Here is a 23,905-nt window from a genome sequence, read left to right on the forward strand (position 1 = left end):
CATAACTTCCCTCATTCTGAATTTCCATTCAAATCTTGTATTTAAACTCCAGTTGAATCTTTTGTGTTACTTAAGGCCAAGTGACTAATTGGAGCCTTTGAGATTGTAATGTTTTTTGTTTTGTTTTGTTTTTATTTTACAGATGCTGTAACAATGTTTGATGGCCTAGTGCAGATATCTTAATCACTTTCTTCCATAGATGTCTGATGCATGTGTTTTGCCTTAGACATACTAGCAAGAAACAACCAAAATTTGCATGTTTGGGAACCTACTTCAAGTAGCCTTGATTCAGTTTCAGAGTTGACATCTCTGTTTATACCTTCCTAGAAGGACCAAGAAAGCATTGGAACCTGCATTGGTTTAATCTTTTTAGAATTGCCCAAGAAGAGAAAAGAAAGCTAATTATATTGTTAATGTTGTTTTTGTTTTGATTTGAGAGAGAGAGAAATACCAATTTGTTGTTCCATTTATTTATGCACTCATTGGTTGCTTCTTATGAGTCCTGGAGATCAAACCTGCAACCTTGGGTATTTGAACAATGCTTTAACCAACAGAGCTCCCTGGCCAGGGCTTGTTAATATTTTTATTTATTTATTTATTTATTTATTTATTTATTTATTTATTTATTTATTTAAAAGTATGTTTTAATTGATTTGGGAGAAAGAAATATTGATGTGAGGAAAGAAACATTGATTGATTGGCTGCTTCCTGCTGGGGATCAAGCTCACAGCCAGGGCATGTGCCCTGTCTGGGAATCACAGTGATACATGGGATATCACTTTTGGTACATACATGTATCACTTTTGGGACATGGGATATCACTCATCCAACTGAGCTACATCAGCCAGGGCATTGTTAATGTTCTTTGTGGAAGGAATTTTGCAAAAGTCAGACGAGTAGTGTTCTTACTGAAAAAAACCTGAAAAACCAGAACTTGCTTAGAATGAATGAAGAGCATATGTGATATAATTAGGGGGAGCATATTGTCCAAGTTAGTTTTCTGTCAAAAGAAGAGGGACTGGACATATAGACAATCTATGGTCTGGAGTACCTTTCTTTCTTTCTTTCTTTCTTTCTTTCTTTTTTGAATACCTTTCAATGCATCATTCACTACCTTAATAACCTCTTTGCAAATCCTTACTGTTGTTGAGGCCTGAGCATCTGTTTGTTGCTGTTGTGCATGTGTGTGGTCTTCTAGCACTATTTGAGGAGCTTTTGTTTCTGGACATTTCACTAATTCCATACTTTACTATTAAGAATTTCCTATTGAATCATAAACTAATTAGAATATGGCACTTATAAGACAGGCTTCCCTCTTATAAGTTCTAAAAACATCATATATTAATTATCATGTTAATTAATTTGGAAAATAAAGGTTTTTAAATAAAATAAAAAGTGTTCCACCTACCCAGGATGACCATTTTTAACACATGAGAAATATTTTAGCCTTTTTATATGCATATGTACATATTTTAAAAATAAAACTGGAATTAGGCCATCTCTGCTGTTTTGTAACCTTTCTCTTACATAATATTAACATTTTTTATAGGTCATTGAATATTCTTGAAAAGCAGAGTTTCTCAACCTCAACAGTGGTTACATTTTGGGCTGGATAATTCTTTGTCATGAGGGCTGTGCTGTGCATTGTAGGATGTTTAGCAGCATCCCTGGCCTTTAATCAGAAGATACCAAGTAGCAACTCCCTAGTTGTGACAACCAGAAATTTCTTGGGACATTGCCAGATGCTCCCTTGTTAGCAAAATCACTTTGGTTGAGAACTGTTGTTCTAAGCAAAACTTCTTCTTTTTTTTTTTTTTCTTTTTTTAATATTTTATAGATATTTCACTGAGAGGAGGAAGGGAGAGAGAAAGAGAGAGCTAGAAAAGTCGATGAGAGAGAAACACCGACCAGCTGCCTCCTGCACACCCCCTACCGGGGATGTGCCTGCAACCAATGTACATGCCCCCGACCGGAATCGAACCTGGGACCTTTCAGTCCGCAGGCCGACGCTCTATCCACTGAGCCAAACCGGCTTCGGCTAAAGCAAAACTTCTTAAACTCTCTGGTCTCAGGAACTGTTCACATTCTTTTTTTTTTTTTTTTTTAATATATTTTATTGATTTTGTACAGAGAGGAAGGGAGAGAGATAGTTTGAAACATCGATGAGAGAGAGTCATCGATCAGCTGCCTCTTGCACACCCCCTACTGGGGATATGCCCGCAACCAAGGCACATGCCCTTGACCGGAATCGAACCCGGGACCCTTCAATCCCCAAGCCGACGCTCTATCCATTGAGCCAAACCGGTCTCGGCCTGTTCACATTCTTAAAAATCATCGAAGACCTCAAGGAATTTCTTTTTATGTGGGTCATATTTATTGATTTTTATTGTATTAAAATTTAAAGCTGAGAAAGTTTAAAAGTTTATTTAAAAAGTGTAGCAATAGTTCTGGCCAGTGTGGCTCAGTTGGTTGAATGTCCCCACATGCACCAAGAGGTCACTGGTTGGATTTCTAGTCAGGCCATGTGCCTGGGTTGTTGGCTTGATCCCCAGGGGGACATACAGGAGGCGGCCAATCAATGAATTTCTCTCATCATTGATGTTTCTAGCCCTCTCTCCCTCTCTTTGAAATAAAACCTTTTTTCAAAGAGATCTAATTTTTTTAAAGGTGACTTTTACTAAAAGAATAGCAATAATAAATTTTAGCCAAAACCGGTTTGGCTCGGTGGATAGAATGTCGGCTGGGGACTGAGGGGTCCCAGGTTCGATTCCGGTCAAGGGCATGTACATTGGTTGTGGGCACATCCCCGATGGAGTGGGGAGAGTATAGGAGGCAGCTGGTCAGTGTTTCTCTCTCATCGATGTTTCTAGCTCTCTCCCTCTCCCTCTCTGTAAAAAATCAATAAAATATATTTAAAAAATTTTTTACATTAACAATAACATTTTAATTAAATAACTTCTAAAATAAAAATATAGTGACAAGAGTAGCATTGCTACACTTTTCCAAATCTCTTTAATGTCATAATAAATATTATGAAGACATTTATGTTTATTTTGTTGTGAAATATTGGTTTAGCTGATGGATGTGAAGAAAATTTAGCCTTAAACAGATATGTAATTAGAAAAGGGGAAGAGTATTTAAATGCCTTATCAAATAATTGTTTATGTTCTTCTTTGGTACTCTATCAGAACTCAATAAGTGGAAGTTTCTTAAAGGTTAGTTACAATGTATAATCTAAAGCGATAGTGGAGAACTTTTCATAGTCTGTGACATTAAAAATTATTAGTCTGTCTTTAAATCCTTCCCCTCAGGTTGCTGGTTTCTTTTGAAAAATTGGAACATCGGGCACCTTGGCGCCTCCATTTCTCTGTGGCAGGGGTGAGGAACCATTGGCCTGTGGGCCATATAAGGCCCCCCAAAATCATATGGCCAAGGCATTAAGGGTGAGTTAATTAAGTGTTTGATCGAATACAGCAGGCTAACTTTTTTTTTAGTATATTTTTATTGATTTCAGAGAGGAAGGGAGAAGGAGAGAGAGATAGAAACATCAATGATGAGAGAGAATTATTCATTGGCTGCCTCCTAGCAGGCTAATTTTTAAGTTGATAATTTTGTATGGTCTGCAAGTCTGTACTAATAAAAGGGTAACATGCTAATCAGAGCAGACATCTTCCAGATGACCTTCCGGACGTCCTTCTGGACAAAGCCGCAGCGGCTGTGAAGGGCCCAGGCTCAGGCCGGCAGTGGCAGCAGCAGTGGGGTAATGGGGGCGGTGCCTTCCCCTCCTCATCTGCTAGGTTGTCTCCCGCAGAGAGAGGCCAGACTGTGGCTTAGGTCAGGGCTGAGGCAGAAGCAGTTAGGGTTGATCAGGCCAGCAGGGGGGCAAATTAGGGGCTATTAAGCTGGCAGGGAGGCAAAGTAGGGGGGATCAGGCCAGCAGACAGAGGCAGTTAGCCTAAACTGGCAGTTGGAAATCCCCCGAGGGGTCCCAGATTGAAGAGGGTGCAGGCCACGCTGAGGGACCTCCCCACCATCCCCATACATGAATTTCATGCACCAGGCCTCTAGTGATGTTATAAATATCCAAATGGCCCTTGGCAGAAAAATGGTTCCCCACCCCTGCTCTATGGCAATACCTGGCTGGAGTTGAATAATGGCTTGTCCTTTAAAAAGGGTTGTGTAGCCCTGGCAAGCCTTGCTCAGTGGTTAGCTGGGGGCATGTGTGGCAACCAATTGATTTGTCTCTCTCACATCAATGTTTCTCTCCTGTGTCTCTCTCCCACTTCCTCCCTCCTTTCCACTCTCTCTGAAAAGCAATGGGAAAAATACCCTCAGATAAGGATTAACATAAATAAAAAAATAAAATAAATAAAAAGGGTTGTGTATTCTCCAGTAGGCCATTTTATCTGATAGCTTTGCTGTCTAGCCCCCACTGTATTTGAAAGGCTGAGTAGTGTATTGGTAAAGACCAATCTCTGGAGCCAGACGACCTAGTTCAGATCCCAGCTCCCACTCTTGTTGTGGTTTCACCTGGATAAAAAGGGTAACAATACCTGCTTAATAGGGTTGGTAAAGGATTAGAGGAGTTCTTTGTATTGTTTTATAACCTCATGCATTGGTCATTTAGAAGATAGTGGTTTGCTGAGTAATGTTGATTTTCCAAATCTTGACACATTTCACTATACTAATATATTTTAAGATATCAGCCCTATAAGTGTGGCTCAGTGGTTGAGTGTCAACCCATGAACCAAGAGGTCATGGTTTCATTCCAGGTCAGGGAACATGCCTGAGTTTGGGTTAGATCTCCAATAGGGGGTGTGTAGGAGGCAGCCAATGGATGTTTCATCATTGATATTTCTATCTCTCTTTGTCAACTGCTTCCTCTCTCTGAAATCAATAAAAACATTTCTTTCTTACTTTTTTAAAGAAAAGAAACTTTATTTGTTCCTATCACCACCAAGAGATAGAAACACCCTATCTAATAATCTAATAAAAGAGTAATATGCAAATGACCATACCTCTGCTACACCCACAAGCCATGCTCACAAGCCACGCCCACAAGCCAATCAGGAGTGAATATGCAAATCCAACCAAGATGGCTGAGGGAGCAGAGGGAGGCTTGGGAGGCAATGGAAGAAACCAAGCTTTCCGCCTGTCCTTGCTGGCCCAAGCCTCCGCCTAAGGCTATAAAGTTTCAATTATAGGAGATACAGAAATCCCAACGGAAATGGTTGCTACCACAGAGCCTTGGCTCTGCTCCAGGCTACAAAGTTTCAATTGTAGAAGATAAATAAATCCCAAATACCAGGGCTTTCGCTTGGGTCGCTGGGGGGTGTGGCCAGCCTGTAAACCACCAGAGGCCCTTCATGCAGGCTGCCCCATACCCCAAGGGAACCCCCACCCTGATCCGGGACACCCTTCAGGGCAAATCAGCTGGCCCCTACCCATGTACCAGGCCTCTATCCTATCTAATAAAAGTAATATGCAGATTGACCATCACTCCAACACACAAGATGGCTGCCCTCATGTGGTCAAAGATCCTGCCCCCATGTGGGCACAAGATGGCCACCATAAGATGGCCAGCAGGGGAGGGGAGTTGGGAGGGACCAGGTCTGTAAGGGAGGGCAGTTGTGGATAATCACAATAGCAGGGAAGGGCAGTTGGGAGGGACCAGGCCTGCAGGGAAGGGCAGTTAGGGGGGTACCCAGGCCTGCCGGGGAGGGCAGTTGGGGGGGGGGCAGGCCTGCAGGGGAGAGCAGTTGGGGATGATCAGCCCTGCAGAGAAGGGCGGTTAGGGGTGACCAGGCCTGCAGGGGAGGGCAGTTAGGGGCAAATAGGCTGGCATGGGGGTGGTTAGGGGGTGATCAGGCTGGCAGGCAGAAGTGGTTAGGGACAACCAGGAAGGCGGGCAGGTGAGCAATTGGGAGCCAGCAGTCGTGAGAGGGATGTCCGACTGCCAGTTTAGGCCTGATCCCACCAGGCAGTCGGACAGCCATAGAGAGGTCCCAGAATGGAGAGAGTAGAGGCTGGGCTAAGGGACACTACCGCCTACCCCCCAACCCCCATGCATGAATTTCATGCACCGGGCCTCTAGTCAATGATGAGAGAGAATCATTGATTGGCTGCCTCTCTCACATGCCCCCCACTGGGGATTGAGGAGACAAACCGGGTATGTGACCTGACTGGGAGGGAATTGAACCATGACCTCCTGCTTCATAGGTTGATGTTCAACCAACTGAGCCACACCAGCTGGGCCACCATTCTACTATGAATGGTCACTATGAATTTGACTCCTCTGGTACCCCATATAAATGGAATTACACAGTGCTTGTCCTTTTGTGATTGGCTTATTTCACTGAACAATCATTGTAACTAGGTTTCTGTTGATAGACATTTAAATGTTTTGGGTTTGTTGCTCTTCAAATGGTGTTTTGCTGCTGGAGCATGTGATTCAGATTGCTTTCTCAGTTCTGTCTTGTGCGTGGCTGACTCTGAGGAGGAAACCCGAAGCAAATTCTTTCCTTCTGTTCCTCAGCTTTTCTGGGCTGTAAAATAAGAATGTTAAATAATTTCTTTTGTTACAGTATGTGTGAGGGCATGCATAGTTTCTGCTTATAGCTCATAAATTCTTTGGAAACAAGTACTCTTTAAATATAAATGTTACTTACCCCCTGCCCCTCTGATTATTCCAGTTAAATTGGCTTCTGTTTCTATTGTGTGGTCCCTGTGTTATTCTCACCTACACATTTTTGAGTTTGCTACCAAGGCAGTTGTCTGTCAGATGAATATGCCTTGTCAGTTATGGTGTGTTTTGTTGTTATTATGGAGTGTTTTGTTGTTGTTGTTGTTGTTCTATAAGGCAGACAATCCAGAGTACTGGTTAAGAGGGAGAACTATGGAGTCTTAACTGCTTGCTTTTAAATCTTAACTTAAGGACTTTACTTACTGTGTGACGTTGGCAACTTAACTCTCTGGTTCTGGCTTGATAATCTAAAAAACTGTGAGGGTAGAGCTATTATGATCCTCATTTTATATTTGGTGAAACTTGGGCTTGGGGAGATTAGGTTTAGAAGCATGAGTAAATAAAAGAAATACACGAGCCTCTATCTGTTAATTTTATACTTTTGACAGAGACTTGGGCACAAAGAAATAGTTCTCTAATTAGTATAAGATACATTAGAGGCCAGGTGCACGAAATTTGTGCACTGTTGGGGGAGTATCTCTCAGTACAGCCTGCACCCTTTCCAATCTGGGACCCCTCAGGGGATGTCTGACTGCCAGTCTGGTCACCCCCAACTGCCCTCCCCTGCCAGCCTGATTTCGTCCCCCCACTACCCTCCCCTGCAGGCCTGGTCCCCCCCAACTGCCCTCCCCTGCTGGCCTGGTTGCCCGCAACTCCCCTCCCCTGCTTCCCTGATCTCACCCCCAACGGCCCTCCCTTGTAGGCCCGATCTCATCCACAACTGCTCTCCACTGCCAGCCAATTTGGTTCTGATTGGTCAGTTTCTATGCCAGTCAGTGTCAAAAGCTTTACCTTCTAAGCCGCCATTGGCTCCTCACAGTTGACCCAGATTTGGTTCTGATTGGTCAGTTTCTATGCCAGTCATTGTCTCTGGGCCTATCAACGGGGCCTGATCAGAAAGGCAGGGCTTGCCGAGACCGGTTTGGCTCAATGGATAGAGCGTCGGCTTGGAAACTGAAAGGTCACGGGTTCGATTCCGGTCAAGGGCATGTACCTTGGTTGCGGGCATATCCCCAGTGGTGGGTGTGCAAGAGGCAGCTGATCGATGACTCTTTCTCATTGATGTTTCTAACTCTCTATCTCTCTCCCTTCCTCTCTGTACAAAATCAATAAAATATATTTAAGAGAGAGAGAGAGAGAGAGAGAGAGAGAGAGAGAGAGAGAGAGAGAGAGAGAGATACAGAATTTAGATAACCTTACCCCAGGCCAGAAAACTCAGACTTGAAATAGGTAAATTATAAACACAGAACACTGTGGACTATACTTAGGGAGCATCTAATAGACAATGTAATACTTTCAAGGAGGAGACAGAACTTGATTTTGATCAACAATGGAAGGAAGAAGGAACTCAAGAAACAAAGGAACTTTTTTTTTTTTTTTTTTTAAGGTGAGGAAGAATAAGCATGATTTGACCAATGCATCTTCTAGTATGTTTTTTAATTAGTATTAGAGAAAATACGTTTATGGCAAAAAGTTTACGGCAAAAAACATTTCCTCAGATGAGGATTAAAACAAAAAAACAAAAAAAAAAAACACCGTAGAAAAGAAAAAGATCTAGTGATTTAATGGCTGTGTGGAGTGGTATTGAATGGAGGAGGGGACGCAGAGGTATAGAGCTTCCTATGGTTTGCTGTCTGTGTTAGCTCCTATTTGTAACCTAAAATTTTATTAGGAATATAATATAGGCTTGTAATAAAAAGTCAAGTATAGGAAGTATAAAGTATAAAAAGTCAAGTATAAAAAGTAGCATAGGAAGGTATAAATTAAAACATAAAAATTTCTCAACATTATATACCCAAAAGAATCGAAAGTAGGGAGTTAAACAGATACTTGTCTTAGCAAAGTCACTTTATCCTCTGTAGGTTTCTGTTTTTGGTCAAAATGGTTTTTGAAAAAAGATTTGACCAACTTCTCAATTCACTAACAAAATTGTTCAGGAAATTAAAATAGTAAATGGGAAGGCGCTGCACATTATTTTATTTTATAAAATATACTTTATTTATTTTTTTACAAAGAGGAAGGGAGAGAGATAAAGAGTTAGAAACATCGATGAGAAAGAAATATTGATCAGCTGCCTTCTCTCCTGCACACCTCCTACTGGGGATGTGCCTACAACCAAGGTACATGCCCTTGACCGGAATCAAACCTGGGACCTTTCAGTCTGCAGGTTGACGCTCTATCCACTGAGCCAAACCGTGCTGCTAGTTATTTTAAAATGCAGTAGAATAGAACAAAAGAAAGAGAATTAGGAAGGAATTTTCATCTGGAATGAATTCCCACATCTTAACCAAGGTCAGAGGCTTCTCAATGCAGCCTTCGGGACTCTTACATTCACCCTGATCTCTCTGTTCTCTGAAGTAAAAAATAAATTTTTAAAAAATCAAGAGGTTGTGGGTTCGAACTCCTGTCAGGGCATATGCCTGGGTTGCAGCTCGATCCCCAATATGAGAGCATAGGGTGAGCTCCTTGCATGGGAGGCAACTAGCCAGTGTTTCTTTTTCTCTCTCTCCCTCATCTTCTCCCATTCCCTCGCTCCCTCTTCTTCCATTTCTCCCTCGGTTCCTCTCTAAAATCAATGAAAACATTTCCTCAGATGAGGATTAAAAAAAAAAAAACAAAAAAAAAAAAACACGGTAGAAAAGAAAAAGATCTAGTGATTTAATGGCTGTGTGGAGTGGTATTGAATGGAAGCTGGGAGGCAGAGGTATAGAGCTTCCTATGGTTTGCTGTCTGTGTTAGCTCCTATTTGTAACCTAAAATTTTATTAGGAATATAATATAGGCTTGTAATAAAAAGTCAAACAGTCAGTGCCAAATATAAAAAGTAAAAGTAAAACCCTCTAATCTGTCCTCTACCTCTTTTTTTAAATCTTATTTCCTGAAGTAGTAGCCACTATTAACACCACTGTTGACAGTCTGTAGTTTATCTTCTAGACATTTTTAATGTGTCTGCAAATATAAAGAATATATAGAACATATATATTCTTATTCTCTAGAAGCTGGTTCACATAGTGTAATATTGCTCATCTAATTCAGACTATTGAGAGCTAGTTATGTAGAGGAAAGAGCTGGACTGAGCTTCATGAGATCTGGGTTCTGTCTAGGTTCTGCTCCTGTGACATGCAGTTCCTTAGTTGTCATTTGTATGGTGTCCACAGTCAATGAGATCACATCAAGGCGAGTGCTTTGAAAACTAGGATGCTACAAATATTTAATGTCTTTTGTAACAAGCACTAGAAACCAAACTAAGGTTGTGTTAGACTCCCTCCACCTCTCCCAAAAAAGATATTAGTGAAGGATTTTAGGTAGTAAATGAAGAAATATTTATGTTCTCTGGAAAGTCAGGAATGGGATGAATTTCAGGTTTTCAGTATCTGTACTTATATCTTTCCATTTCTGTATGTCCAAGATTTAATTCCTGGGGAAACATGAGTGGCTTAGGGGTGACGTCTATTGATGGTTAAGGGGATCGAGTCTTGGGTTTATGTTGCCCCGTCAGAATTTCTCGGGGTTAAGGAGATGCAGTTTTGGAAAGAATGGGATTCAAGGCTGGCAAAACTTAAGTGTCAGCCTTGAAATATCAGCTATTTTAACCCTGAATTCTTACTCCCCGTTTAAGGAGGAGATGATCGCCGGGTTCTGCTATGGCACATGGAACAAGCTATCCACTCCAGAGTCAAGCCCATACAGCTTAAAGGAGAGCATCATTCTAACATTTTCTGCCTGGCTTTCAACAGTGGGAACACCAAAGTATTCTCTGGAGGTGAGAAGAAGGGAAATTTCCACATTGGGAAGTTTCATTGGGGTCGATACTTTACATAAAGAAATGCTAAAATTACTCCTTATTTTCCTTTGTTGTTCTGTGCAATTCCTAGTTTTCCATAGCATGTCTTCTCTGCATTACAGTAATTTAGACATGTGTATTAGAGTAATCCCTCCCTCCCTGCCTGCATCCCTTCTTTCCTTCCTTTCTTCCTCCCTCCCTTCTGCCTTCTCTCCTTTCCTTCTGTTCTTTTTGCTCTCATTATTTCTCTCCTTTTTGGTAGAAAACTCTTTACATTGCAATCTGTTACATAGAAACACACACACACACGTATTTAAAATAGTACTTAACCTTACTATGTGTGGTGCATTCTATTTTTTTTTTTAAATTATTATTATGTTCTATTTCACTTTTAAAGATTTTATAGTTTGTGACTCAAGTCAGTCTTCTGACCCATGAATGGCTCCCATTTGAAAAACATTGTGCTAGGGTATAATTGGAGCACAAGCCAGCCTCTGGGTGAAGGTTTCCATCAACCATACATACTCCTTTCTGACCAGCACACTTCTAGCCCTGACCTCTCTCTGCACTGCAGATTTCCCTATGTGTTCCAGAAGCAATTTAAATGCAATAGATCTAAAACCAAGATTATTATTGTAGTTATCCTCTCCTGCACAAGTATTCCTCTTATTCCCTGGACTTCCTTTCTCAGTTATTATCCCCATTTACCTACTTATTTATGCTGCTTGTTTTCACTTTAAGCAACTGCTACCCGGCCTGTTTGGCTCAGTGGTTGAGCGTTGACCTATGAACCCCAGGTCAGGGCACTTGCCCAGATTGCCCGGGCTGTGGACTCAATACCCAATGAGGGTATCCAGGAGGCAGCCAATTGATAATTCTCTCTCATAATTGATCTTTCTCTTTCTCTTTCTCCCTCTTCCTTCCTCTCTGAAATCAATAAAAATATATTTTTTAAAGGAAAAAAAAAGACACTATTGACATTGAAGCTTTTTTAACTTACAGAAATGACAATTTCACATAGTTCAGCTTAATAGAAACCTTGAAGTCATTCTTAAACATGCCTTTCATTTACACATTCAGTTAGTCAATGGCTAGACTTGAAAGCCTCTCATTCATTCTTTAGTTTCTGTTCTCTTCCTATACCCACTGCTCTGATTCAGGTCCTCATCTTTGGCCTGGATGATTGTAATGTCCTCCTGTCATTTCTCTTCCCTTCTTTAACCCTTCTAATTCTTTGCTTATACAAATTTTCTTTCAAAAATAAAGGTTTTTTTCTTTTCTTTTATTGAATTTATTGGGGTGACATTGGTTAATAAATTTATGTGGGTTTCAGGTGTACAATAGACATCATCTGTATGTTGTATTGTGTGTTCACTACCTCAAGTCGAGTCGTCTTCATCACCATTTATCCCTTCCTATACCTTCTAGCTCCCCACCCTCCTTTCCCTTAGATAATCACTTTACTGCTACCTTTGTTTATGAGCTTAACAATAAAGGTATAATCATGTGAATTTTTGACTATAGTGTCCATAGGAAAATGTCTAAACCCTAGTTTTCCTCTGGCCTCATCTCCTTGCCCTTGTGCCTTGTACTCTAGCCCACTAAACCACTTACCATTTTAGATGCCCTTGTGCCTTTTGCTCATGCTCTTCCTCCATGGGTTATGATTATTTGTCCAGTTCCCACCAGTTTCCCTAAGTCTACCATTAGTAAGAGGTTGTTTTTTTTGTTTGTTTGTTTTTAAAATATATATTTTATTGATTTTTTACAGAGAGGAAGGGAGAAGGGTAGAGAGTTAGAAACATCGATGGGAGAGAAACATCGATCAGCTGCCTCCTGCACACCCCCCACTGGGGGTGTGTCCACAACCAAGGTACATGCCCTTGACCGGAATCGACCCTGGGACCCTTGACTCCGCAGGCTGATGCTCTGTCCACTGAGCCAAACCGGTCAGGGCCATTAGTAAGAGTTTTGAATAATTTGAAATTGTCTCCTTCCCCATAAAAACATTTTTCCCTTCTGCCATAACTTTCACCCTGCTCATGAGGGAAATAATTGTTGCTTTATCTGTGTCCCCATTTGAAGCATATTGATACAAGATATCCTATCTTGTACACTGTTAATTATTTGTGCAGTTGGACTGTGAATTCCTCAAGGCTGAGCAGAATCTTATTCTTCTCATATCCCCAGCACCTTGGCAGTGCCTGTTGCCTGAAAGGCATTAATTAGTATGGGTTTGATTCACTTGATATGCACCCACAAGAGAGTTTATAGCCAGAGATTTAAGATGGTCAAGGCCATTGCTAACTTTACTTTTGATTGTGCTTTCAGCACAAAATGGGAAGTTTTTTACTTTCTGTCTTTTCATATTTAGGTTATTATTATTTTTTTTGCTATGTAATCTAATTGAAGGTAGCACTACACATAATCATGAATGTAGTGTTTTTAGATTTCTTGATGGTATAAAAAAATGCAAGAGACAAAAGTTGTGGATAAAAACTTTCCCATTATTTAGAATCATATAGTCATCAAATTTTAATGCTATAGGTGAGGATGTGAATAGTTGCAAACATCTGTTGGGGACTTATTAAGTGCTCAGCCCTATTCTGAATGCTTTTACAAATGTGCTCTTATCCTCACAATAAACCTATGAAGTAGGTACAATTGTAGGTATTTTGCAGATAAAAAACTGAGGCATCAAAAAATCACATACTGTTTAGGATCTCACAGTTAATGAGTGTTTGCTTAAAAAAAAAAAAAAGAAATAAAAAAAGCTAGTTTGAATTGATTTGCTCGTGATCATTTATTTTTTTTCTTAATGGCCATAGATTTAAAAAAAAATTTTTTTTTTTTACATTGTCCACTGGATAATACATTTTGGAAACTGTTATAATTAGTTGCTATTATGCTTTTTAAAAGAATGCCTTATTCTTAAATTATTTTTATAAATATTTTTGTAATTAACACTTCTAATTTGTACTAACATTTACTTTGTTTACATTTAATTTTCACTGAAAATCTTAAAATACTAAATTATAATATGGACATGGATCACTTTGTAGGAATGATCAATTATCTGGTTTTTTTTTCCTTACAGGAAATGATGAGCAAGTTATCCTCCATGATGTTGAAAGGTAAATAAATTGTTGCTATGAGAAGGTGATTGATTCTGTTTTTCATATGAAGAGAGGCAAATATTTCTTTAGATGACAGTAGTTTTAGTTTTCTGAGAAAAAAACTAACAAACCATGAAATCAGCTTTCCTTCTTTTGAAGAAGATTCCTGTAATAGTTTTGAAATAAATTATTGATTAAAAAGAGAAGAAAATTTGCAAAGTTGGTATGAAATACAGCTTTTAGGAGAAAATCTAAAAGGGTAGTTGGAAGGGAAGGAAATATAATAATAATTTATAATAATAATAATGGCTAATATTTATAAGTATGTATTAATAAATTTAATCCTGCCCTAGCTAGTTTGGCTCAGTGGATAGAGCATCAGTCTGGGACTAAAGGGTCCCAGGTTTGTTTCCGGTCAAGGGTACATGCCTAGGTTGCAGGCTCAATCCCCAGTAGGGGGCAAGCAGGAGGAGCCAATTAATGATTCTTTCTCATCATTGATGTTTCTTTCCCTCTTCCTTCTCTGAAATCAACTATTAAGACCATAATATGATAAATTTATATATGATAAATTTAATCTTTACAATAACTCTATGAGGCTATACTATTATGGTCTCAATTATAGATAAGGAAACATAAGGTCATGTAGTGCTAGGATCTGAACTTAGGCAACCTGGCCAAGAGCTCTTATTCACTGTGCCAGACTGCCAGTAGATCCCTCTTTTACCCAGCTGGCATCAGGCCTGGCTGCTTTAAAGCTTTCCTTTGCTTTTTTGGAAATCAAAGGAATCTATACACAAGCAGATGCATTCTGTAGTAAGTGAATACACAAAACTTATCTGTTTAGTCACTTTTAAATAAATGTTCATTTAGCACCAAAAGCAACTTACTATGAAATCTATAAAAAATCTCTTTAATGTATTTTTTCACTTGAAAGTTGAATACCTACTATTATTATTACTATTATTATTATCATTATTATTAATCCTCACCTGAGGACATTTTTCCATTGATTTCTAGTGAGAATAGAAGGGTAGAAGGGAGCGGGAGAGATGAGAGAATCATCGATATGGAAGAGACACATCAATCAGTGGCCTCCCACAGGTGCCCCAGCCAAGACTAGGGATTGAGCTTGCAACCTAAGTATGGGAGTCCTTGACTAGAATTGATCTTGAGACCCTTCAGTTCGCAGGCCGACGCTCTATCCACAGAGCAAACCGGCTAGGGCTTGATTACCTACTTTTAAAGGAAATATAGTACTCTTTGGGTTTAGTTAAATTGACTTTCTCCTGGAAATGAAAGGGAATGCTACCCTAAGAACTAGAATAGAGGTTTGGGAGTCTAGCTGTTTGTGTGTATGTGTATATGTGTGCTTCTCCCTGTTCTCTTGTCTCTCAGCAGCGAGACCTTGGACGTGTTTGCTCACGAAGATGCAGTATATGGCTTGTCAGTAAGCCCAGTGAATGACAACATTTTTGCCAGCTCCTCAGATGATGGCCGGGTTCTCATCTGGGACATCCGGGAGTCTCCCCATGGAGGTAGGGTCACTTGCAAAATGCTATTGGATTGTGTTGAAGGGCTTAATATCAAGTTCATTGCAGACCCAGTTTATGACCCGAGTAACCTGGGTGGGAGTGATTTAAAGGGAGAGGAAATAGATCTGTGTTTCTGAGGTTCCACCTTACCCCTAAGTAGTCAGAAGTGAAGCCCCTTGCCAGTTCTTTCCAACTACAAACCCTTGTACCCATAGAATAAACACAGCAGTATCTTGGTGTTTAGTGGCCCCAAAGAACAGAAGATGTGATGCTTCATTGTGGAGCTTAGCAAGCACGGGCCAGCTCTGTGTGTGGCTCTGGCATGTACACATTCTTTGTTATTTACGGAAAAGGGGGTGTTAGGCACTTTCTTGAATCCTAATTTCAGGGGCTTGTTATTTTGCTGAAAGAACCACAGAACCTCACCTTCACTGTGTATAAGAACTTCAAATAATGTCACATACACTGTTTACAGGGGGTTATCTGGGTGAGTTCCTCCTCCAAATGTTTCCTTTGAGTCTCTGGAGTATAAAATAAAGACATGAATGTTGAAGTTCTCCAAAGTTCTTCGGGGATGCATCTTTTCAGCTCATTTTCTGCAGAGAGATTTCTCTCTCTAACTGTGCCTGTCTTCAAAGGCTCTTTGCTCCAGTGCCATCCCTACCCCACTCTTGGTGCAGCTTTGTCATGATTACACCTGTGCACATAGAGTTACTTTCCTGCATGCCTTGTCTGACAGGATCTGGGTGTTCTTATTCTATATTCTGAGCATTGAATATGCTGGGAATGTTAAATGCCCATTATTGAAGCTTGCAAGCAGCAGCTTGGTAGGTGAAATTTATCTTTATCTGAGATACCTGCTGGCTGAGATGACTGATTGTCCCACCCCCAACCCCCATCCCTGTGAAGTGTCACATATGGAAATTACAGACAGGAATGCTTCCTATTGCTTCTAAACAACTCCCACAGGAGTATATCTTCCTAGGTAGCAAGTAATTCCTTCCTCACTTGGAGCCAGCTAATATATGCAGAGGGCTACATGATTTCTAGGTGAAGTTGATCAGGAAGGAAAACTGTACTATTGTCTTAATTTTTCTCATTGTTTTACAGTGCCTTCATTAAATATTTTTATAGTTTAAAACTTTTTAAAAAATGTTCTTACTGATTTTGAGAGAGAGAGAGAGAGAGAGAGAGAGAGACTGATCAGTTGCCTCCCACATGCACCCCAGGGGCTGGGGACCAAACCTGCAACCTGGTCATGTGCCCTGACTGGGAATCGTACCAATGATCTTTCAGTGCATGGGACGATGCTCAAAGAACTGAGCCACTCCAGCCAGGAAAAACTTTTAACTTTTAAAACTCATAAATTTGAATTAGGGCATAATAATCCTAACCTGTTTCCCCAAAAATAAGACAGTGTCTTATATTAGTTTTTTCTCCCAAAGTTGTGCTAGGTTTTATTTTCAGAGGATGTCTTATTTTCGGGGAAACACGGGTACTAGTTAATTGGTTGTGAATTTTTTCAGCTTATGTGGAATTCAGTTTTACTTACTGTAATGCAGCTTACTTACTATTTACAGTGACCATTCCTGTTGTATTACATAATCTGAATAGGTACTATATGTACTTTTGAATATTATAGCTTAAAGTTTGTTTATATGCATTTGAATTGCTTTTTCTATGTGCAGAAAGTGTGTGCTAGGACTTATGGGAACCTTGTGAGTAAGGGTGACCAAGTTGGGGTTCTGGCCCATTGGTGTGGTTATTAAAGGGTTGTCTTCCTGCCCCTGGCCCAAAGGTGCCTGAAATGGACTGATAGTAGTTTCTTTCTTCACAGAGCCTTTTTGCCTGGCAAACTATCCATCAGCCTTTCACAGTGTCATGTTTAACCCTGTGGAGCCCCGGTTGTTGGCCACAGCTAATTCAAAGGAAGGAGTGGGACTCTGGGATATTCGAAAACCTCAGAGGTGAGCCTCTTTCTCCACTTCAAGTCTCAGGTAATGTGATCAGCCAACAAAGGTTGAGAGAACCTGTTTGGCAGTTGGTCTCAGTTGGACATCTAACGTGAACTAATATCCCTGCAGTCGGGGGAGCGTGTTCCCAAGGGACTGCCCTGTGAGAAGTCACACCCCTTGCTGAGGCGGAGTCTGCACTCTGGGAAGATCAGTTCTAGGCAATTAATGATGCAGTAGTGAGAGCCTCCTTCAGCCCTACCTTCTGTCTTCCGCCCAGTTTGCCCCAGATGCCTGAGAGCTTTTGCTTTTTTATCTCGTTTACTTACATGTTTCCAATGTTGGTACATCCTGGTCTGAAGTCACTCTCCGAAGGGAACCACAGTGAATCGTTTCTTTTATTTTCTTTCTTTCTTTTAAAAAAAAAAATATTTTATTGATTTTTTTTTTACAGAGAGGAAAAGAGAGAGATAGAGAGAAACATCAATGAGAGAGAATCATCGATCAGCTGCCTCTTGCACAACCCCTACTGGGGACATGCCCGCAACCAAGGTACATGCCCCTAACCGGAATCGAACCTGGGACCTTTCAGTCCACAGGCCGACACTCTATCCACTGAGCTAAACTGGTTTTGGCGAATTGTTTCTTATGTATCTTTTTTGGAATATAATTTACTTCATATACTGGCATGTAGTATGTCCTTAAAAAACTGTAGACTAAAGGAATCATGTAATAATGCCCACCATTCTCAACTCCTACCCCCCTCATTAATAATATATATTGAAGTTTTACGTATATCAGCACTTACAGACCTAGTACATTCTTTTAATGGCTACATGATATTCCATTTATATGATAAACCCAACAATCAGGGCTTTTTGTTATAGACAGTGCTGCTTTGTACCGCTTGCACATCTACTTGTCCTATTTTTGCAGAAATATCTGTAGGGAGTAGCTGTATCAAAGAGGGTGTGTTTCTACATTTTTCATGAAATTTTCAAATTGTCCTTCCACCACCAAAGATTGTACTGGTTTATAAGGCCACCAACTGTGCATAAGACCACATGTTTCTCTAGACTCTCACCAACACTTAAACTGTTGCTAGAATATGGGGGGGCGGAATATTACCTAGTTTTGATTGTTTCTTCTGTAATGGGTGAGGTTATATGGTTTCTTTGGTACCAATAGTTTTCAAAGCCCATATGGGAGAAAAGTCATCTAATAAGGTGAATTGGCAATCTTGATAGACTCCTTTCTGATAAGCAGAGGCGCACAGTGCTCTGAGGACTTGGATGTTTTTACCTGTTTCTTTAAACTCTTCTGAGATTCTATGTGATTTTATGGGTATGAAGCAGGAAAGGGGCATGAAATACTCTTGTGTTCTTGGAGTTCTGTTCTTCATCCACTGGTATTTTGGGATTAAGTTACGGATCTTCTCCATTTGAATTCTCTCAGTACATGTTGATGTGGGAGAAGAAGAAGGGCCTTTTGTATTTTCCTTGCAGGACTCATTATGTTGAGTTGCAATACATGTTTTGTCTCCTAGTAAACAAAGCTACCTCAAAAGTCCAACCCAGATCTTGGGGCAATTCTGAATCCCCTGGGAGGATAAGCTGAACCGGAAAGGTCTATTTGAGAGATTCTTAAAGTCTAGGGAAAGATGTTTACTCTGGCCTGATGGCTCTGCTGGTTGGAGCATCATCCTGTACACCAGAGGGTTGCTGGTTCGGTTCCTGGTCAGGGTACATGCCTAGGTTGCAGGTTTGATCCTGGGTCCTGGCATATATAGGAGGAAACCATCTCCCTCTCTCCCCTCTCTCCATCCCTCCCTCCCTCCAAGCACATCCTCAGGTGAAGAGTGTAAAGAGAAAAAAAATGTCTAGGGAAAGATTTCAGGGAATTTACCTAAATTATGGTAAAATGTGTGTGCTTGTGTATCTGAATGAGTACACATAACATCCCCCCCACCCCCCAAGGACGGAGAAAAAGAATTTACTAGGTTCTCATAGAAACCTTTGAACCCCCCCCCCCAAGAGGATGAGTCACTGGTGTTATAAAGATTCTAGATTTAAAGCTTATTGTGGTTCCTTAGTAGGCTAATAAATGATTTCTAGCTTGTAAAAGGTTGGGCATGTGAATAAATTCTTGGCCTACTTGGGAGGCCTCCTAAAAACAAATCTAATCACCAAGGATTAATAAGGAGGCCTCACACCAAACACTGTTCCGCTCCCTACACAAACACACACACACACACACACACACACACACACACACACACACACACACGCCCCGGCTTAATTTACGGATTATTCTATACTGGAATGGTTTCTCTGACCTACCCCAAGCCTAAGCTGTACTTCCCTACCTTAGCTTGGTAAACCATAGAAGTGTGAGCAGGGTTATGTTTTTGTTACTATTGCTTTGAAATAAGCTAATTAGCGGGTTTCTTGGTAGAATAAAAATGCCAGCTCTAGAAGGAAGTTTAGTTATCATTTGATCTGACTTCCTCATTGTACAGATCTAGCCCAGCAAGGCTGAAGAACTTCTTAGTTTAGGGCAGTGTTTCCCAACCTTTTTTTTGGCCCTGCCCCACCTAAGCATCTCTAAAATCCTGGTTACCCTCCGCTCCTCCCCCATTCCCTATCCCCCCATCCTCGTGACATAATATTCTTTTTTATTTTAATATATATTTTATTGATTTTTTAGATAGAGGAAGAGAGAGGAATAGTTAGAAACATCATTGAGAGAATCATTGATTAGCTGCCTCTTGCACACCCCCTACTGGGGATGTACCCTCAACCAAGGTACATGCCCTTGACCAGAATCGAACCTGGGACTTTTCAGTCCGCAGGCTGACGCTCTATCCACTGAGCCAAACCGGTTTCAGCGACATAATATTCTTATCATTCAAAAAGTGAACTATTCACATGGAGGAAGGCCATTAACTTAGTCTAAACAAGCTTCCAAAGAACATGGCATCCATGAAAGAGAAAAATAAAAGAACGAAAGGACAGTTGAAGTACTGAGGAAGAAATCACAAAATTGTTAAAAAAATAAAAATAAAAATGAAGTGATATGAAAAAAATAGAAAATAGCCAAAACCGGTTTGGCTCAGTGGCTAGAGCGTTGGTCTGTGGACTGAAAGGTCCCGGGTTCGATTCCGGTCAAGGGCATGTACCTTGGTTGCAGGCACATCCCCAGCAGGGAGTGTGCAGGAGGCAGTTGATCAATGTATTTCTCTCATTGATGTTTCTAACTCTCTCTCTCTTTCTCTTCCTCTCTGTAAAAAAAAAATCAATAAAATATATATTTCTTAAAAAACAGAAAATAAAGTTTCAAATCATATGATAAGAGAACTGAAATGCATAAATATGTCACAATATATATTTATTCCTATTTTAATGATAAGAAAGACACAGAGAGGTAAAATAACGTGTGTGTGTGTGTGTATGTGTGTGTATCATATTCCCACCCTTTTTTAATCAATTAGTGTCCCTGTACATTCTAGTTTTTTGTTTTTGTTTTTAATCTGGATTTTCTTGCAATAGAACTTTGTAAGAATTCCTCTTAGGCTTTTTAACGCAGACCAGTTCAGCTCTGAAGTTGGTCCACCTCTAAGTCCTTTAGACTTTGTACCTCTAAAAGTTAAATTTCTTTTTTACTGTCTCCTGGCCCAGTCCCTGTCTGCATGCTGGCTTTCCCTGTTTCTTGCTCTTCTAACCTTGGAAACCTGCACATGCTATTAATCTTTAGATTAATAGCTGCAAAGCTTTAGAACAGAGATTGTAAACTAATTGTCCTGTAGGCCAGAGTCAACCCACAGAAATATTTTGTTTGGCCACCATGATGTAATAATGTTTGGAAAGTTACACAGAAAAACCATGATTTTTAACATCTCTTGAAAAAGTCAAAAGAGCCAAAACCAGTTTGGCTCAATGGATAGAGCGTCGGCTTGGGGACTGAAGGTCCCGGGTTCGATTCCGGTCAGGGGCATGTACCTTGGTTGCGGGCATATCCCCAGCGGGGGGTGTGCAGGAGGCAGCTGATCAATGACTCTCTCTCATTGATGTTTCTATCTCTCTATCTCTCTCCCTTCCTCTCTGTACAAAATTAATTTTAAAAAATCAATAAAAAAAATTAAAAAAAAAAAAAGAAAAAGTCAAAAGACGTGTTACCGTTAGATCTTTATTCTCACGTGACAGCAGTCTGCTGAAGCTAAGTCATGAATTCCTCTTTAAACCTTTAGGATGTGTTATGGGTCTCACCACTTCTTGATGTCTGAATCCAAGTGTGCTTTTCTCATTTACATTACTTGCCTGGCAAAGATCTGCTTTAGCAATTTTAGTGATCAATGAGTAGGCCATGACGGGGGGGGGGGGGGGGGGGGGGGGCCTGTGAGTGTTAGTGACTGGATAAGAGAGAAAACTTCACATGTACAAGTATACATTGCACGTTTGGAAAGGTTTCACTTACTTCATTTGAATTATTTTTGCTGATGTCTTTTTATAACTGTCTTCTTTGTCACTGCCCACATCCCAATTATATCTTGCTTGGGCTGTTGCAGTGGCCTCTGAACAGTTTTCAGAACTGAGATCCTCTAACATCTAAAGTGTTCAGGAAAAATGACGTTTTCCCCCTGTTGCTCTCCTTGTCTCACCCTTTTTATTGCCAGTTTTAGCTGTCTGCTCACTGACTACCTCTCTCCCTTCTCATATCTGTAGTTCCTGACAGTTTTTGTCAGGAACTATTAGTTCTGTGACAGTAACAGTGTCTTGCTTTGACAAGAATAATAAGGAGAGTGTTTCTTTCCCACTCAATAATAAAACTAGGGCAAGCCAAGAATTCCTGTAAAGACTTAACTAATGAGATGATGCTTTTACATGTATGAATGACACATCTGAAAATGGGCATTGAGTGTCAGTTTCTACTATCAGAAAGAAGTTGCTCTTAGGACATGGCCTGGCTTTGGAGGTCTCAGTTTAATTAAATGTCTGTCCTGCAGGATCTGTGTCAATCCTACCTCTGTAGAGACCAAATTAAGTGTAACTCCTTGCCTTCTGAACAAGCCAGACAATCTCTGCCACATTGCACTCAAGGTTGCTCATACTATTCCATGTAAAATAGAGCACTGGGTGTAACTTGAAAGTCTGGAAAACGCACTCATGCTCTGGTGTTTGCTGAAATTTTAAGAATGACCTTACTCTCAGAATGCAAGGCCATTAGGTTAGACAAAGATTTCTTAAATTTTTGTGAACAAGATCCCCCCCAAAAAATAATGGGGGAAAAAATTAATAAATTGGATTTCATTCAAAGTAAGAACTTCTGTTCATCAAAGATATCATTACATGAAAAGAGCTAAAGAACAAACCATAATCTGGGGGAGAGGGGAATATTCAAAATATATGTATTGAGCAAAAATTCATATCCGTAATATATAAAGAAATACAAATCAGTAAGTAAAATACACAAAACTAAAATTTTTAAATGAGTAGAAATGTTGAATAGGCCCCTCACAAAAGAAGATATCCAAATAGCTAATAAGCACTTGAAAGGAACACAGCTTCATTATTCACTAGAGGCCCAGTGCACGAATTCATGTACCCATGGGGTTCCTTATCCTGGCCTGTGGGATCTGGTTGAAACCAGCTCTTTGACATCCCCCAAGGGGTCCCAGATTTTGAGAGAGTGCAGGCCAGACTGAGGGACCCCACTGATGCACAATTGGGGCCAGGGAGGGATGTGGGAGGTTGGCCAGCTGGGGAGGGACCACAGGAGGGCTCCAGGGCATGTCCAGCCCCATCTCTCTCAGTCCTGATCAACCAGACCCCAGCAGCAAGCTAACCTACCAGTTGGAGCATCTGCCCCCTGGTGGTGAGTGCACATCATAATGAGCGGTTGAGTAGCTTTAGCACATCATTAGGATATTACACTTTAATTGGTTGAATGGATGACCAGACACTTAGCATATTAGGCTTTTATTATATAGGATGAGAGAAGTGCAAATTAAAACTACAATGAATTATTACTACACAAACTGAATGGTTAAAATTAGAGACTGAAAGCACCAAGTGTTGCCAAAGGAATAGAGCAACTGAAACTGTCATGCATTTTAGATGAATGTAAATTGGTACGATAACTTGGGGAAATATCCTATCTAATAAAGAGGGAATACGCAAATTGCCCATCACGCCATAATGGTCAAGATGGCTGCGCCCACAGCAGAGGCAAGGATTCTGTAACACAAGATGTCTGATCCCACAGCAGAGGCCAAGTTCCCATAACGAGCCTTAATGAGCAATCAGCAGGGACCTGCGGCTGCGTGGTGCTGGGCCAGGGCAGGGACCTCAGGCTATGCCTCTCGCCTGGTGGGGCTTGACAGGGGACCTCAGGCCGCACCCCACACCCTGGCGCTGGGCCAGGTGACCTGAGGCCATGTCCCCCACCCAGCGGGGCTTGATGGGAGTAGGGCCGCCCAGGGCTGGATCTCGCACAGTTTTGAAGCACATGGGGTGGGCGGAGACTTGACTCTGGTCCTTATGGTGCACCCCAGACTCTGATAGGAAGAAGGTTTTCATATACATTTTACTGATTTTCTTTCATCTCTGACACTTCTATTACAGAGAAAGGGCAAATTGCAATATTAAAATATTTCCTCTAATTAATTCCCTTTTAATGTGTACAAATTTTGTGCACCAGGTCACTAGTTTGTCAATATTGACTAAAGCTACACGTGCCTACAATCTTACTCTACTCTTAAGTATACAACCCAAATGTTCA

At 40.7% G+C, this 23,905-nt stretch overlaps 1 protein-coding gene across 4 annotated transcripts in view; it reads left to right on the forward strand.

The window, feature by feature from the left end:
• The window catches only part of DCAF5 (DDB1 and CUL4 associated factor 5), a 100,690-nt gene that overhangs the window by 14,519 nt on the left and 62,266 nt on the right, over positions 1-23,905 (forward strand). For 3 of the 4 annotated variants that reach the window (XM_084866386.1, XM_084866388.1, XM_084866389.1), the window contains 4 exons: positions 10,361-10,504; positions 13,623-13,659; positions 15,040-15,179; positions 17,014-17,143. In XM_084866386.1, the coding sequence (XP_084722512.1) occupies positions 10,361-10,504; positions 13,623-13,659; positions 15,040-15,179; positions 17,014-17,143 (451 nt within the window). The remainder of the gene's footprint in view (positions 1-10,360; positions 10,505-13,622; positions 13,660-15,039; positions 15,180-17,013; positions 17,144-23,905) is intronic. The other variant, XM_084866387.1, reaches the window with a different exon arrangement.

This window comes from Pipistrellus hanaki (genome assembly GCF_964339955.1).
Source record: "Pipistrellus hanaki genome assembly, chromosome: 1".
Lineage (NCBI taxonomy): Eukaryota > Metazoa > Chordata > Mammalia > Chiroptera > Vespertilionidae > Pipistrellus > Pipistrellus hanaki.